Raw genomic sequence first — 15,680 nt, forward strand, 5'->3', positions numbered from 1 at the left:
AATGGAGTCACTTATGATAAGCCCTATGTCACCAAAAGGAGACTTAATTACAGTTTCAGCCCCTCCCAGAAATGGAAATCTTAAATGCCCCTCATCGCCTAAAGGAAAGTGACTTTGCCACACCCAATCTACTTTTTGCTACTATAACTTCCTTGTTCCCACTCCCTTTTGCCTATAAAACTCTTTAATTTTGTACAGCTCCTTGGAGTTCCTTTCTGTCTGCTAGATGGGATGCTGCCCAATTTGTGAATCATTTAATAAAGCCAGTAAGATCTTTGAAATATACTCGGTTTAATTTTGTTTTTTAGCAGATTTGGTGGCAGTGGTGGGATCCAAAGGAAACTTCTGATGGCTTTGGGGACAACAAGAAATACAAGCATTGGTACCCATCAACCCTTTGCATTCTCTTTCTCACCATTTCCAAGGGCCATGGGTAAGTTCCTCTTGGTTCTGAGCTCCACTCTTTTTGTGTCAAGCTCCTGATTTAATTGGCTTTCCAGTCCAGAGCAGGTCAGCTTGAGCTAGCAGATGGCTCCATCCACAGCTCAAGCCTCTACCCTTGGTTTAGTCCACAGCTCTTCATTTAAGGGGAATCCCAGTCCACAGTCCTCTTTTGTTGGGGTCTGCTGGTTCTGTTACTGGTGGATCCAACCGGTGTTCCAGGTTCTTGTCCCATCACAGAAAGAATTCAGAGACAAGACATAGAGGTTAAGAAAAGTAAAGTAAGGATTTATTAAAGGATGGATAGTACATTGTCAAGGGAGAGCAGGCAGGCTCATGTGAGCAGCTGCGCTGAGTTTCTTTGGCAAGTTAGTTACATAGGGTGTAAAATGAATGGGCGGAATATTCATTTAGGAGGGAAGGGCTTGGGGTCATATTTCCTGATTATCATCCCAACTCCACCTTCCCAAAGGGAGGAGGGACTTTTGTCCTTATTTAGTCTGGATTGGAAGTGTCATGGCATCGCTGCATGATGGGTACTTCTGATCTGCAAGGCTAATTTTATTGAAATGAGGGCATAATGAGCAAAAGGTTACATTCTGACACTGGAAATCCCTGCCTTTTCTGATCTTTCTTTGTTGGTCTCCAGGCCAAAAGGTGTGGCCCCTTATCAGCCCAAAGATTCCTGCTTTTCTTTCTCTGCCCAGGGGCCCCTGGTGCTTACATGATGTATGTGTTCCTGCATTTGGCTTGTGCCCCTCCTTTTTGCCCAATTCCTGCCATTTGGTCTGTGTCCCCCTTTCTCTGCTCATATCTAGCTATTTGCCTGCTCTAACAGTTCAATCTTTTCCCAAGTCCCCAGTTCCACGTTGGGATTTGCTGGTGGTGTGCAATCTTAACCAGGTTACTGTTGGTTTCTGTTAATGTGCAGATGAGGCCAAGGCTATTGCTAATAGGAATCTCAGAAGCCTAAATGCCACAGAACTGATGGGCACAGGTGGAGCATTTAAAAGCTGTTAGAAAAAAAAAATGGCTGTTAGAGCACTCACCACAGTCTTATAATAAGTTGGTCATGGAACTGTGGGTTAGATTGGCACTAAGTCACTGGCGAACCTCAAGAAAATTTCTGTGCAACGAGGTACACTGTAAAACAGCACACAGTCTCCAACCTGACAGCACATCCCTCTCAGGTATTAATTTGGCTCCAAGAAACCCAAGGCTTAGGTAAAAAAATGAGATCGAGTTTCAAATAACTGAGTGCGCCACCTACTGGTACAACTGCTTATTTAATATCTAAGAACCGTGGCCCTGGAAGCTGTAAATGTCTACAAAACTGGCAAAATCATACAAAGAGAATCTAGAATTACAATGGTCATTATGATAAAGGGTCCAGTTAGACAAGAGCATTTATTTAAGAAGTGCATTTGAAAGCAAGGGTTCCCAAATCAAACAGAATAGGATACCTATTGTAATTGGCATACAGAAACCTCCAAAAGGCTTCCAAATTCCATAATCGCTTCTTGAAAGATTCATTGCAAAAGGCTGATGAAAAATTAAAGGCACAAGAGGCACTTAAAAGAAAAGACTATACAAGACTGAGGCAACTCTTACTGCTGCCCTCTATGCTCCTTTACTTGGGTACCTCTGAGTCAACTTTCCACTCTGAAGAGACTACAAGACCATAAACAAAAGTCCACCAAGTCAGTGGCCTTACAGATGTCCCCACATCTACCCTCAAAGGAGGGCCCCCCTTGTGGGCTCCTCCCAGTGTTGACAGGGTTCCTGAGGGATTTTCTAGTACACTGCAATTTTATTCCCTCTAACAGCCTAGGGGAAATTAAAATTAAAATTATTAGACAACCTTGAGAAATTCTGGGAGATACTGGAGCCTGAAGATGGGATCCTGAGAAAACTGATAAAGTCAGTGAAGAGTGAGAATTATTATCAGATTCCACTCTCCTGAATCTCTGTCTGTAGCAGAGAGAGAATAAAACTTGATGCTGTACGTACCTTTACTGTTTGTCCTGGTTGAAAATTGACAAATTTTTTTAAAGGAGTTTTTTTTGTTTTTTTTTTCCCCAAAGTAGCTCTGTGGTTAGATATTGGCCAAACTGGAAGCTGATATTTAGAGCCTGATAAGAAATTTGTTTAGGCCTTCTTTAAGCTAAATGTACCCAGAGGGAAAGAAAAAACAAACAAGCAAAAAAACTTCTGAAACCTTTGTGGAAGGATTTACTAAAATACTTCAAAGACATATAGCTCTAAATCTAGAACATAGGAATACTTTTGATTTCCATCTTAGTTGAACATCTTCTCCCTGATAGAAAGAAGCAAATTGAGAGACATGGAGTTGGATGTGTGGATCAATCTATGATGTCATTTAAGTTACAACTCAATTCCTCAAGGAATTGAAATAAATTGTCCCTACCTTACAGATCTTTGCAAAATCAGAAATGTGGCTCCAGAAAAAATTCAGTCCACCTGTCCTTTTTTTTTTTTTTTTTTTTTTTTTTTTTAACCAATCCCTCTTCTCCTTATCTCAAAAGGCTTATAAATATTGTAAAAATTCTGGCCTTAGAAAACAAAAGTCCTTGGGGAAATTACATTCTTTCCCTGTGCCTTTGAGATGTAAATATTCATACCTGGTCTTCTCTATGGGTTCTTACCTAGGTCATCTCTCTGAAATGCAAACTTCTGGGGGATAACTCTTATCAGAAGGAAAACAAAAGTTTAAAAGGTTATGTGGAACAGAGGCAAATGGAAAATCTTGTCTCTTCTCCACAAATATTAGTAAAAAGCTTTGGTCATCTGAACAGATAACCTTAAATTATTCCATCTACCAAAAACACAATTTGGTTCCAAGTTCTTTTATAACTAACTTTGTATATTCATACTTGATCCATGGCTAAAATTTTAGAACAGATGCTATAAGCTCTGTTTACATCAGTCTGTATGTTTATATGTGTCTACAGATATATGCTGTAGATGTGTGGTATTTTTCTATCTTAAGAAGGTATTGTCAAAATTAATTTGTAAAAGAATTCTATTTGACTTAGAAGAAATTAAGCATGTCAACCAAAGAAAAACACAACCTAAAAGTTATGAATTAAGTTTTATTCAGGGATCTTACTGAGGACTCTAGCCAGGGCAACGTCCTCTCAGATAGCTCTGAGGAACTGTTCTGAAGAGGTGAAGGAGGAGCCAGGATCTATAGGAGTTTTTGCTGGAAAAAAGACAGTAGTTGAATATCCAAAGATTATTGCTAATCACAAAGAACAGACATCTCAAGTTAATGATCTGAGTGCTTGTCTATGTATGGGAAGATACAAGAACCTGGGTTCATTGAAATTATTCCTTAGATATGCATCTTAACTGTCTAATGCCAGGATCCAAAGCACAGTTTTTCTCCATCGTGAATTCCCCTCAGGGCACAGCACGGGTTGCAGTGGCTAATGGCTTGATCCTTGTAGAACTGTAATAGCAGGCAACATTCTTTGTTTACTGGAATGATAAGCAACATTCCTTGTCCACAAGCACTTATATGAATTAAGGATTCCTAAAACTCTCAGAAATATAGAAAGTAATCCAAATGTTTTTGAAGTTCATGTGCTCAGAGATAATCTTTGGTAAATAAAAGCTAATTTAAATTTGTTGGTTTAATTAAAATGAGTATGTCTTCAGAGTTATTAGCATTAAAAATAATACAGGCATATAACTTTTATTCTGAGTACAGTAGTCAAATAAGTTTATGTTGTTTCTGTTACAAATTTGTCAGCAAGAAAAGCAACTTGGTATGATGAAATTTTCATGACTTGTTAAGAACAAGTGAATTAAATAGATGTAAGTGGGATAAAAATATTTAGGTAAATGTTTCAGCAATAATTATATTTTATATCTACTTAAACAGTTTCCAGAATCTTCTTGGTTACTTAAAACCTTAAAGTTACACTGAGATAAGTTAAATAATGGACATCCATTAAATATTTAGATCATTTTCAAGTAAAAATCAAATACTGGAACATTAATCACTGCAATGCACAGAAGGAAATATCACATCTTGAGACACACAGGAGTCCCTGGGCCCGGCTGCCTAGTGAGGGTCCTTAGCTTCATGCAGGAAAGAATTCAAGAGTGAGCCAAAGTAGAGTGAAAGCAGATTTATTCAGGGAGGTACCTACTACACAGAGTATGGACTGTCTCAGAAGGCAAGGAGGCCCCCAGGTATGGGGTTTTTTGTTTGTATGGACTGGGTAATATCATACAATAAGGAGTAGGAGGAATATTCTTGCTATTCTGGGAAGGGGTAGGGATTCCTAGGATTTGGACCACTCCCCACTTTGATGGTCAGCCCCAGAACTGTCATGGTACCAGTCATGGCATGAGGGGAGTGATTTTTTTAATATTATAATAAAGGCATAATGAGCTAATGACTGGGCCATCTGTGGTGTCTTCTTGGTTTTAGCTGGTTCCAGCCAGTTTTTGTTGTGTCCTGTTTTTTCCAATAACTGTGTCCTCCTCTTCATTCTTTTAATAGTTATGCCCTGCCTCCTTCCTTCCTGTCTCAACTGAACATAGATTTATCCACTTTCGGTTTCCTTTTACAAAAACCAAAAAACCAAAAAACCAAACCCTAAATATATTTGGGTTTATTAGTAAACATCTTTTGTGCCACATTGGAAAATTTACTATAAGGAAGGATATTATCCTAAAAATTATGAAATGTGTAAGAATGCTAGTGTAAGAGAGTCCATGATTACTTACTTTGTAGTTTTCACTAGAAATAGGATTCTAAGGATTAAGAATTCTAATTAATATATGTAATTGAAACTAATTAGAAATAACGAGGATGAATGGAAACAACTGTGTATGAAAAGCAGGTAAAGAAAGAATGATTGGCAATATAATTAGTTATTTGTATAAGTTCATTAAAAGTCTGTTCTCCTTATAACAGGACACAATTGGAAACCATTGGCTATATTACCAAGACTTTGACTGGACTGTCATATTTCAGAGAGATGTGCATAGACTCATGTATGACCAGACAGTTTAAGGACTGCTTGGAAAAATCTACCTGGTATCTTGCTCACAGAGTTCCTGGCAGCATTACCAGGTGAATAAGGAAGGTCACTTCCTGGCAGGTCTAGGAAACACAGGATATTTGGGGGGACCACAAGAAGAGAGGAAATCATCCTAACTATAGATACTGCAGGTAAAAATCTGATGATGACTTCTTGACTTCCTGGCCTCAGAGGATTTTAAGCATTCAATCTAAGATTCCTTATGAAAGTTCCAGTAAAGCAATCTTTAAAAGAGCTTATATGGCCAATCACTATTCTTGCTGCACTTACATAACTAGCTATGCACGTTTAATGCAAGAGTATTAGCTTTACTCTGATTATCTTTGGTTAAAAGAAATGGGGTGATTGTAGAGAGAAAAATTAGGTATTAGATTCTAATCCTTCGTCTTTGAGGTTGTAGTACATGCCTATAAACTGGACTGGATCCTGAATTTTTCTGTTTCCTCAAATACCTGGCTAAGATTCTCCAAACTAATGTTTCCAATTCTCTCTTACCCTTCTGATTTGGAATAACTAAAAACAAAGACTGCCCTTGAATTCCTTGGAAGGGACTATAACAGGTCCTCCTCACTACTCAGATGGCAGCCAAACTTCAGGGACTTGAACAGTGCATCCACATGTCCCAATTAAAAAGGGCTCCTTCACATTCTGAAGTGCACACCAGCTGGAGACCTCAAAATCAAACTGACTAGAAAAAGAAGTGGCCAATATTGAGGTAGACTGCCTCCTGTCAAGACACTAGATTAAGGACAATTTCTATTCCTCCTTCCCTCTCTGACCATCCTTTTCCTAATTCTTATATCATGAAGGTCTCAGGCCCCTTCAAAGGGAGGTAATCCAAAATCCAAACAACTGTTAGACTTGCCACATGCTGATGATTCTGTAGTTCTGCCTGCCACAAACTTCTTCCTGATTTCCAATGCCTCAGTTTCTCAGGAAAAAACTCAGCCACCTCTCTATCATGTCAGACATCGTAACCCCGGGAGTCCATTTCCCTGTGTCTGATTGACAGCCCCAAACCTGGGGAAACTTGCATCCAGGCTCTGGACAAAGAAGGGGACACAAGGGAAGGGTAGCCAGAATAAAAATGCCTGTGTGGTCTACAGACCCTTAAGTTTTACTGGTCTCCATGACTGTCACCTTTCCAGTCCTGAGTCACAGACTCAAATGGGAATTAACACAAGGCATTCATGAATCAAAATTAGTTTCCTTTGATTCCCTTGGCTAGGAGTAATTGCAAGTGAGGCTATGATCAGGTATCTCTTCTTAACTCTTGAAAACATTGCAGAATCTGCTGCTAAAGCAATAGCTGCCCCAAAAAGGTCCCTAGACCCTCAGGCCAAAGTAGTTTTTGATAATGTGATAGCCTTTGATTATCATTTAGCTGGGCATGGAGGTGTCTGTACTGTGGCCAACACTACTTGCTGCACCTAGATTAACATTTCTGGGGAAGTTGAGACTCAGCTACATAAGATTGCTGAACAAGCCAGTTAGGAAAATGACTCCTTCAACAGGGTCTCTTTTTGACTTACTTGATTTTTATTGGTTTGGGTCTTGGAGACCATGGCTCTAAAGTGCACTACAGACATTGGGAGTTATTCTGCTTATAATAATCGATTGTCTTCTTGTATTCTCTCAAAAGCTTTAACTGGATGAATGCAGCTGCCAACCACCATACAAATGACCTCCCTAAGACTAGAATGTCAGAAGAGGAACAAAGAGAATGACTGCAATAAAGAACGTGAACTTGAAGTTGTCAACTGTGAAAACCACAGAGATATTCAGCATAAAGACATCATGACCTGTGACTACCACACAGGATCAGCAGAAACTGGGAAAACTTCAGAGCAGTAGTTGGGAGTAGCACTAATGGCTTAAATTTTGATCACATCTCTCAAGCTGAGAGTCTGATCAAAAGGGGGATATTGCTGAAAACAAGAAAACAAGCCCCAAATGGGGTCACTTATGCTAAGACCCATGTCGCCAAACTGACACTTAATTACAGTTTCTGCTTCTCCCAGAAATGGAATCTTAAACCAGTCAGTCATGAATTACCTGGTCAGCACTAGTGAGGTAATCTGCCTGATAGACCCCTGGCATGCCTTAAAGGAAAGTGATCTTCCCACAACCAACCCACTTTTTACTGGTATAACTTCCCTATTCTATACTCCCTTCTGCTTATAAAAGTCTTTCATTTTGTATAGCTCCTCAGAGTTCCTTTCTATCTGCTAAATGGTATGCTACCCAATTCATGTTGAATAAGGCCCACAAGAGCTTTGAAATTTACTCAGTTGATTTTTTTTAAACAAAAGTATGCTCTGTATTATTCTTTCTCAACAGGGGCAATATTGTCCCCAACTGGGCAAAAATTGGTTCTTGGATATAGGCAAAAGACAAAACAACAACAAAAAACACATTTCAAAGGGTTGGATTTTAGGTCCTTAAGAAAGATACTCCTGAGTTATAGGATATATATATATACACATACATACACACACACACATATATGATGGATTCATAATTTTAAGCTTTTTAAGGTAATTGTTCTGGTAAGGGAGGTGTTGGCTGGAACAAACAAAATTCTCTTGGCAGTTCTGAGCTTTTACAGGTGGGCTTTGAGCTTTAAAGGTGGACGGCCCCTCTTAGGGAAACTGCTTTAAGCTATTAGAAACCATGCCAGAATTTGGTCCAGTCACTACTGCAGGGGTTTGAATGGAGTTCTTCTGAGAGTTCTTTTCAGTTCTCAACATGCAAGCTTAAGTATTTAGGGATGAAGGGTACTGGTATCTTCAATTTATCTTTCAGTGCGTGAAAAATAAGACGGATTGCTGGATGTAATAGAGCAAATATAACAAACATTACTTAAAAGAATTTAGTGCCCCCCTCGCCCCTTCCCATGAGAATATGAGCTCCTGGAGGGCAGGGGTTTGGCGGCCTGAAACTTGGTAAGCAGTCAGTAAATAGTTGCGGAGGCAATGAACAATACTTCAAAGAGCTTATAACAAGTAAACGCTCAATGAGCGGAAGCGTTCATGATGCTATTGTTGCAGGCAAACCGCAAGTTCCGGCAATGGAACCGAGGCCCAGATTGCGCGCGCAGGCCCGGCCGAGTCGCTCTGGCCGCCTGGCGTCTCGGCTCTGTGGTGGGTCCTCCGGGCCGTGGAGCATGCGCGTGGCTGCGCCCTCCGGGATCGATCGCTATGGCAGCGGCGTCGCCGTGGGTCGGGCCTTCGGTCTGGCGCCCAGGCCCTGCCGCCCCAGCAGCCGCCTGCACCATAGCCTCTCGGGCATGAGCCGGGCCTCCCGCTGCCGCTCACCGCCCCGCCCGCCGCTGCTGCCGTATCCCGACTGTGGGCACGCGCCGGGATCATGCCCCTGACCGCCTACTGCTACCTACGGGTCGTGGGCAGGGGCAGCTACGGGGAGGTGACGCTCGTGAGGCACCGGCAGGACGGCAGGCAGGTCGGCGGGGTTGGGGGCCGGCAGGGGACGGGGGCAGGCAGCGGTTCGCCGACGGCGCGGTCCAAAGGCTGGGCCCCGCTTATCTGAAGGGGACGCATTTCGGTTGGCACTTCCTCAGGGGAATCGTCCCAGACCACCAAAACTAGGCCAGGCCTTCCTGTCATATGTGCCCCCCAAACTCCCTGAAGTTCTCTTTTGTGGCACTAGTCGGTGCACACCTTCCCGTCACTCCTGACTATTCCGTGAGAGCATGCATTCCCAGGACCTAATGGCCCTTGGCCAGTAATCCTCCGTCAGTGAAGGCCCTGTATTACGTTGACCTGGGGACCGCTGGACTCTCAAAACTCGGCTCATCAACCTTCCCTCCAAACCTGCTCTCACGGTTTCTATTTCGGGGAGGAGCACCACCAACCAGCCAGTTGCCCAAGCTGGGCACTTGGGAGTCATTCTGGGATCCTCCCTTCCCTTCCCCTACCCCACCCCACTCGCTATTCGTCTGTCCGCTTAGCCAACTGGCCTCTTCTTCATTTCCACGGGTACCTCCCCAATCCCGAATATCATTATCTCTAGTTAAGCTATGGCCATGGCCTCCTGCTGGCCCTCCCTGCCACAGGACTTGCCCTTCTCCAATTCATCACTTTCATTGCAGTCTCAGTGATCATTCTAAAATTTGCCTTTGATGTTGCACTTTGTCCCATTACCCTCAGGGTAATGAGCCAGTTCTTTAATGTGGTTTATAAATAGTGTGACCGTATAATGTATTGTACAAACTGGACATTCCTCTGAAAGGATGCACTATTAATATTACACCAGGACAATGGGACTGCCCCGGACAAGCTGAGAGGAGATGTCCCCATAAGTGTAAGGTCCTCTGGCCTATTTTTCCGTCTCAGGTACTGATCACTCTGCCTTGAACACAAGCTCAGGCATAAGAGATTTATTCAGTAGGCAATGGGGAGGGGATCATTGGATTTGAGCAGGAGTTTACATTTTACAAAGCACATTTATGATTGTGTTTGTTAAATAATGAGTTGTATGTCAGTTGGACGATACTGATTTTTTTTTTTAAAGTGAGAATAATTTTTGATGTTGAGGATACGTGGTATTTAGCCTTATTGGGCCACAGATCCTTTTGTGTATCCAGTGCAATCCATGGACCCATTTTGTCTGCAGATGTATATTCGAGCCATGTTATATGCATGTTTGTAGGGAGAACTTAGAGGTTAAGGAATCTCTACCACAGATTTTATGATTGATTCAGTGGTATGTTAACTTGGACTCATTTTTAGCCATTAATGAAATTGTAAAATACAGAGGGAAGGGTATAATTTTTTGTGCCATCCCCCCCACCCTGCTATAAGTTTAATCTGCAAAAAGTATCATGAGTGATAACAAATCTTTATTCCAGTTTTGTGCTTTGTGAATAACAAAATGAGTAAGTTATGTGGCAGGCTCCAGAAGTTTGGTTTTGAGGACACTCAGGAGAACGCTTAAATACTTTTGAATCTGTAATACTGTTTGTTTGCATGTTGTAAAAACACGTGTTTTCCTTGTAGTATGTCATCAAAAAGCTGAACCTCCGAAATGCCTCCAGCCGGGAGCGACGAGCTGCTGAACAGGAAGCTCAGCTCTTGTCCCAGCTGAAGCACCCTAATATTGTCACCTACAAAGAGTCATGGGAAGGAGGGGATGGTCTGCTGTACATCGTCATGGGCTTCTGTGAAGGAGGTGATCTGTACCAAAAGCTCAAAGAGCAGAAGGGGAGGCTTCTGCCTGAGAGTCAGGTGGTGGAGTGGTTTGTTCAGATCGCCATGGCTCTGCAGGTACTTGCAGAACTCACAGCATCCCACTTGCTCCCAGGTGACAGGTGGATGGCTGGTGTATTTTAGGAAAATAATTCCCCAAATGTTTACAGGGAAAAAAATGTATTCTTTTAAAAATCCCTTTATGAAGTGGACTTAGTCCCTCTTGCTGTAGCATTAGAATGTTTCTGAATGAGTGATATCTATGTTGAAGCAGACATGGATTTTGTCTGATTGTCAGAGAAGCCAGTTCTGTGTTCATTTAATATGTATAGTAAAGGGCCCTGAGTTGGTATGACCATGTTTGTTGTCATTGTTGATAACATTGCTATCGTTGGTCAGCTATGTCATACTGAATGGTGGTTGGGCTAATTAATATGCCTACACTGTGGGGATCTGGGCTTTAACCCTGCTGTGTAGAGTGAGTGGAAATGTGAAACATGTTTGTGTTTTAATATACACATATTCAAAACTGAGACTGTTTATGAAATACCACTCTGGAGCTGGGCAGACTTGTCCAGAATTAATTGACCTTGTTGTTTAAATCCTAAGACACTCTCTCTAAATAAAAGTGATCTTGTTATATTTGAAAATGTATTATGCTGAAGATTTCATGAGTCTGATAGAGATGTGCATCTAACCTTGTATAAGTTGTCTTTCTACCTCAAGAGGGACTTTTTAAGCATATTTTTAAACTGGATCCATATAATGCTAAATGGTATAGTTGTCAAGGCACCAGGGAACAGTTGTGAAGGAAATTGGGCAAAGTAATGCATGGAACTTAATTTCTTACTTTAGAAAGTTGTAAATTAAGTTTTTAATTTAAAGATTATAAAACAGTATTTTGATGTATAGGTAACTGAGGCCCTTTAACTTATACAATTGTTGATGGTATATAAGAAGTCAGGAATAAATAAGTAGATATTTAATAAAATTTTATTTCTGTCCTCAGTATTTACATGAAAAACACATCCTTCACCGAGATCTGAAAACTCAAAATGTCTTCCTGACAAGAACAAACATCATCAAAGTGGGCGACCTAGGAATCGCCCGAGTGCTAGAGAACCACTGTGACATGGCTAGCACCCTCATTGGCACACCCTACTACATGAGCCCTGAATTGTTCTCAAACAAACCCTACAACTATAAGGTAGGATTGAGCTATGTACGCCAGCTCACCTCGTCTCTAGGACAGTATTCATAATTTCAGAACCCATCAGAATAGTCAGAAGAACTCTCTGAATTGGTTTAAGGCAAATGCCTTTTTTTTTAAAGAGGAAAAAAGTAAATAAGGCATTCTGATATTTAACCACTTACTATTTTTATTTTCTAGTCTGATGTCTGGGCTCTGGGATGCTGTGTTTATGAAATGGCCACCCTGAAGCATGCCTTTAATGCAAAAGACATGAATTCATTAGTTTATCGGATTATTGAAGGAAAGGTAAAGAGTTCTGAAACTAATTGTTTTTCATATTTGGAGCAAGGTTAATTTAATGCAGCTTTGTACGTAGCTACTGGCAAAAGGGAGTAATCATTGATGTTGTGTGGACAGTTAAGAATGATGGGTCCGTTCTGTGGGGAAGGTTGAACAGGAAGAGAAAGGATTGATTTTTTTTTAATATTAATTTATAAAGGTGGCTCTGTGGCTCTGAAGTATTGGCTTCTTGAAAACCACCACCTGGTAGCCACAGGATTTGCAGGTGCTCTGAGAGACTATTGGTAGCTTCTTCTAAGCAGTTTATGGTTATTTTTTAAGCCCCATTTAAAATGAGTCTACTCTGTTTGAACTTGTTGCTCCTTTGATAATTGTCACAATCACTAGCAACCAGTTAAAAATGGCATAAAGCATTGTCTGTGGTATAGATGCTAGAATGACCAACTTTGTATGTTAATTTCATGAGGCTGGTTGCCCCCTGCAGTGTTAAGTTTTAAAACTATAAATCACAAACTGATTTTAATATTGTACCAAGACTCATTTAATTTTTTAACTTGAAAAATATTAAACAATCCAAAAAAAGTAAAAATTGGCCCATAATTCTACTACTTAAAGAATTGAACAAGAAAGGAGTGAAATTCCCTTTTCTGTCCATTGATTTCCATCCCCTGATGATAACCATTGCTAACAGTTTGGTGTGTAGCCTTCCTTCCCGGCTTCCCCCTGTCTTTATACAGACATAACTCTGGGTGTGTATATGCATGTATACTTTAAAAAAGTGACTGAAGTGGAATCAGGCTACACACACTGATACACAATCTGCTTTTTGGACTAAATATACGAGAGACATCTTTCTAGGTCATACCTGTAAGTCTTTTATTTTTTAAAGGCTGCCTAGTATTTTATTACAAGGGTGTACCATACTCTATTCCACAAGTACCCTATGGGTGGCCATGTACATTGTTTTCAGTTGTTCCCTGCTACGAGAACAATACTGCAGTGAATATCCTGGTACATAAATCTTTAGAAACTCCTACTCTTATTTCTGAAGGAGAGAATCCTCAAAGGAACTGCTGGTTTGAAGGATATACTTTTATAATCTTACAACTTGCTATTGTAACCAGGACACATAAACTGGTATTTTCTGCTTCTGTGGATAATGATTTTAAATAAATATTGGGAAACCTCTGCTTTCTTTTACCTTGCTTCACAAGACCATTAGTCATAATTGTGGTATTATTTCTCTTTGTAGCTGCCACCAATGCCAAAAGATTATAGCCCAGAGCTGGCAGAACTGATAAGAACCATGCTGAGCAAAAGGCCTGAAGAAAGACCTTCTGTGAGGAGCATCCTGAGGCAGCCTTACATAAAACGCCAAATCTCCTTGTTTTTGGAGGCCACAAAGGCGTAAGATACTTCCCTTGCTAATAGCTGGGCTAAGTAGATGAAATAAAAGAGGGTGGCTTCTATAATTTTCATAACATTTCCTATCATTTTAATTTATAGTGAGTTTTTTTTTTTTAAACATGAAGTAGAATTGAATGATTAGACAAGTGTTGAGTTTTTTTGTTGTTGTTGCTAAAATCAGAAATCTAAGGAACCTTTTGGAGAATCCCTTTCACATTCCTCAGAGTTCTGAGACATATTGAGTATGATTCTTTTAAGAGGACTTATGTTTCAGAAATCTTATTAAAATGAGAGATTGTCTAAGAAGCCTGTTGCATTATGTACTATGTAAGATAATAGCCACATTTTAAGAACAGTAGCCGAATTTCAGAGAGCTTTTATAAGTTTCCCTATTCACTGCTGTAACTTCTCAAGGGGATAAGAATTCTTTATTTGACTTGCAAGGCCTACTTTTGCTAAATAGCTAAGAGCTGGATGAGACCATCACAGTCTGTGCCTTTTGACATGTTAAATTTGGGAGGCAAAGCTAGAGAGTCCCCAGGGGATAAAGAAGGATCATCTTTTTGTTTACATTGCCTATAACTTCCCACCAAACAGACCTTTGGCCTTCTGCAGCTCTGGTGCGCTCCTTTGAATTCTCCAGAGGTTTAGCTGAGTTGTAAACTATCACACTTAAACAGCTGGGGACATTACTCCTGTATACATTTATTTTGCAAGTCAAAGCTGAGTGTACCAATCATTTGTACTCTCACACTCGGCAAAGTAATTGTGGTATTAATATAATGTGAAACTTGAAAATTATCCTGGTACTTCTGATTGTGAGGCAATTTTTCATAGATATAAAATTTTGGAATAATATATTTATAGAAACGTTCCAGAGATAGTACAGAGAGTTTGTGTGTACCCCTCACCCAGTTTCTCCTATCAATGTCTTACGTTACCAAGGTACATTTGTCAGAACTAAGAAAACAACATTAGTTCCTTATGTTGACTCAACTCTAGACTTTATTTGGGTTTCATCAGTTTTTCTGCTAATGTCTTTTTTCTGTTCCAGGATCCAATCCAGGATACCATATTACATTTAGTTCTCATTTCTCCTTAGTCAACTTGGGTCTGTGACAGTTTCTCACTTTTTTTGTTTTTTATGACCTTGATTCTTTTTGAAGATTGCTAGTCATGTGTTTTGTAGAATGCCCCCTGGTTTTTAGAAGACCTTTCTTTCTAAATGGAGCAGTTCTATAAGGGAGTGTAATACTTATGCACATTTTCCTTTTATACATAGAAACCTTTAATCTTCACTGTATTGATAATAACTTTTTCTTTTCTCCCTCATAAAGAAAAACCTCCAAAAATAATATTAAAAATGGTGGCTCTAAATCCAAGCCTGTGACTCCAGTGGTTTCTGGAAACACTGAATCAAATCATGAAGTAATTCCCCACCTACCACAATCTTCTGAGGGCCCCAAAACATATATAATGGTATGTTTCTTTTTAAAGGATATATGTTCTAGAAACTTATTAAAATGATAGGTTATGTAAACTAATTATTCTATGTGAAATGATTAGGCTTCACTAGAGATTCTGTTGTGTAATTAATTTGTATTTTAAGGAAAGAATACCAGTGGTGATTAATTTAGCCCACTTTATTCAAAGTGGCCTATTAAAATGTTTATGGAGTTGGTTCTGTAATAACTTTGACTTTTTTTTAATTGAAGTGAAATTTATATAACATAAAGTTAACCATTTTAAAGTGAACAATTAATTGTATTCCGTACGTTCACAATATTGTGCACCCATCACCTCTGTCTCGTTCCACAACTTTTCATCATCCAAAAGGAAACCCCATACCCATTAAATAGTCACCTCTTATTCCCTCCATCCAGCCCCTAGAAAACACCAGTGTGTTTTCTGTTTGTATGGGTTTGCCTATTATGGATATTTGATATAAATGGAATCATACAGTATGTAACCTTTTGTACCTGGCTTCTTTCACTTAGCATGTTTTTGAGGTTCATCCACATAGCATGTATAAATACTTCATTTATTTTTCTGTCT

General features: G+C 40.0%; 1 protein-coding gene across 3 annotated transcripts in view; it reads left to right on the top strand.

Annotated features, from left to right (window-relative positions):
- The window catches only part of NEK4 (NIMA related kinase 4), a 48,837-nt gene that overhangs the window by 9,693 nt on the left and 23,464 nt on the right, over positions 1-15,680 (top strand). Inside the window, exons 1-6 of one of the 3 annotated variants that reach the window (XM_032458326.1) lie at positions 8,431-8,981; positions 10,538-10,804; positions 11,736-11,933; positions 12,117-12,224; positions 13,471-13,625; positions 14,963-15,104. In XM_032458326.1, the coding sequence (XP_032314217.1) occupies positions 8,889-8,981; positions 10,538-10,804; positions 11,736-11,933; positions 12,117-12,224; positions 13,471-13,625; positions 14,963-15,104 (963 nt within the window). In that variant the 5' untranslated portion in view covers positions 8,431-8,888. Of the gene's footprint in view, positions 1-8,430; positions 8,982-10,537; positions 10,805-11,735; positions 11,934-12,116; positions 12,225-13,470; positions 13,626-14,962; positions 15,105-15,680 lie in introns of those variants that run through there. The other 2 variants (XM_032458327.1, XM_014564060.2) reach the window with 2 other exon arrangements.

This window comes from Camelus ferus, chromosome 17 (assembly GCF_009834535.1).
Source record: "Camelus ferus isolate YT-003-E chromosome 17, BCGSAC_Cfer_1.0, whole genome shotgun sequence".
NCBI classification, from domain to species: Eukaryota; Metazoa; Chordata; class Mammalia; order Artiodactyla; family Camelidae; genus Camelus; species Camelus ferus.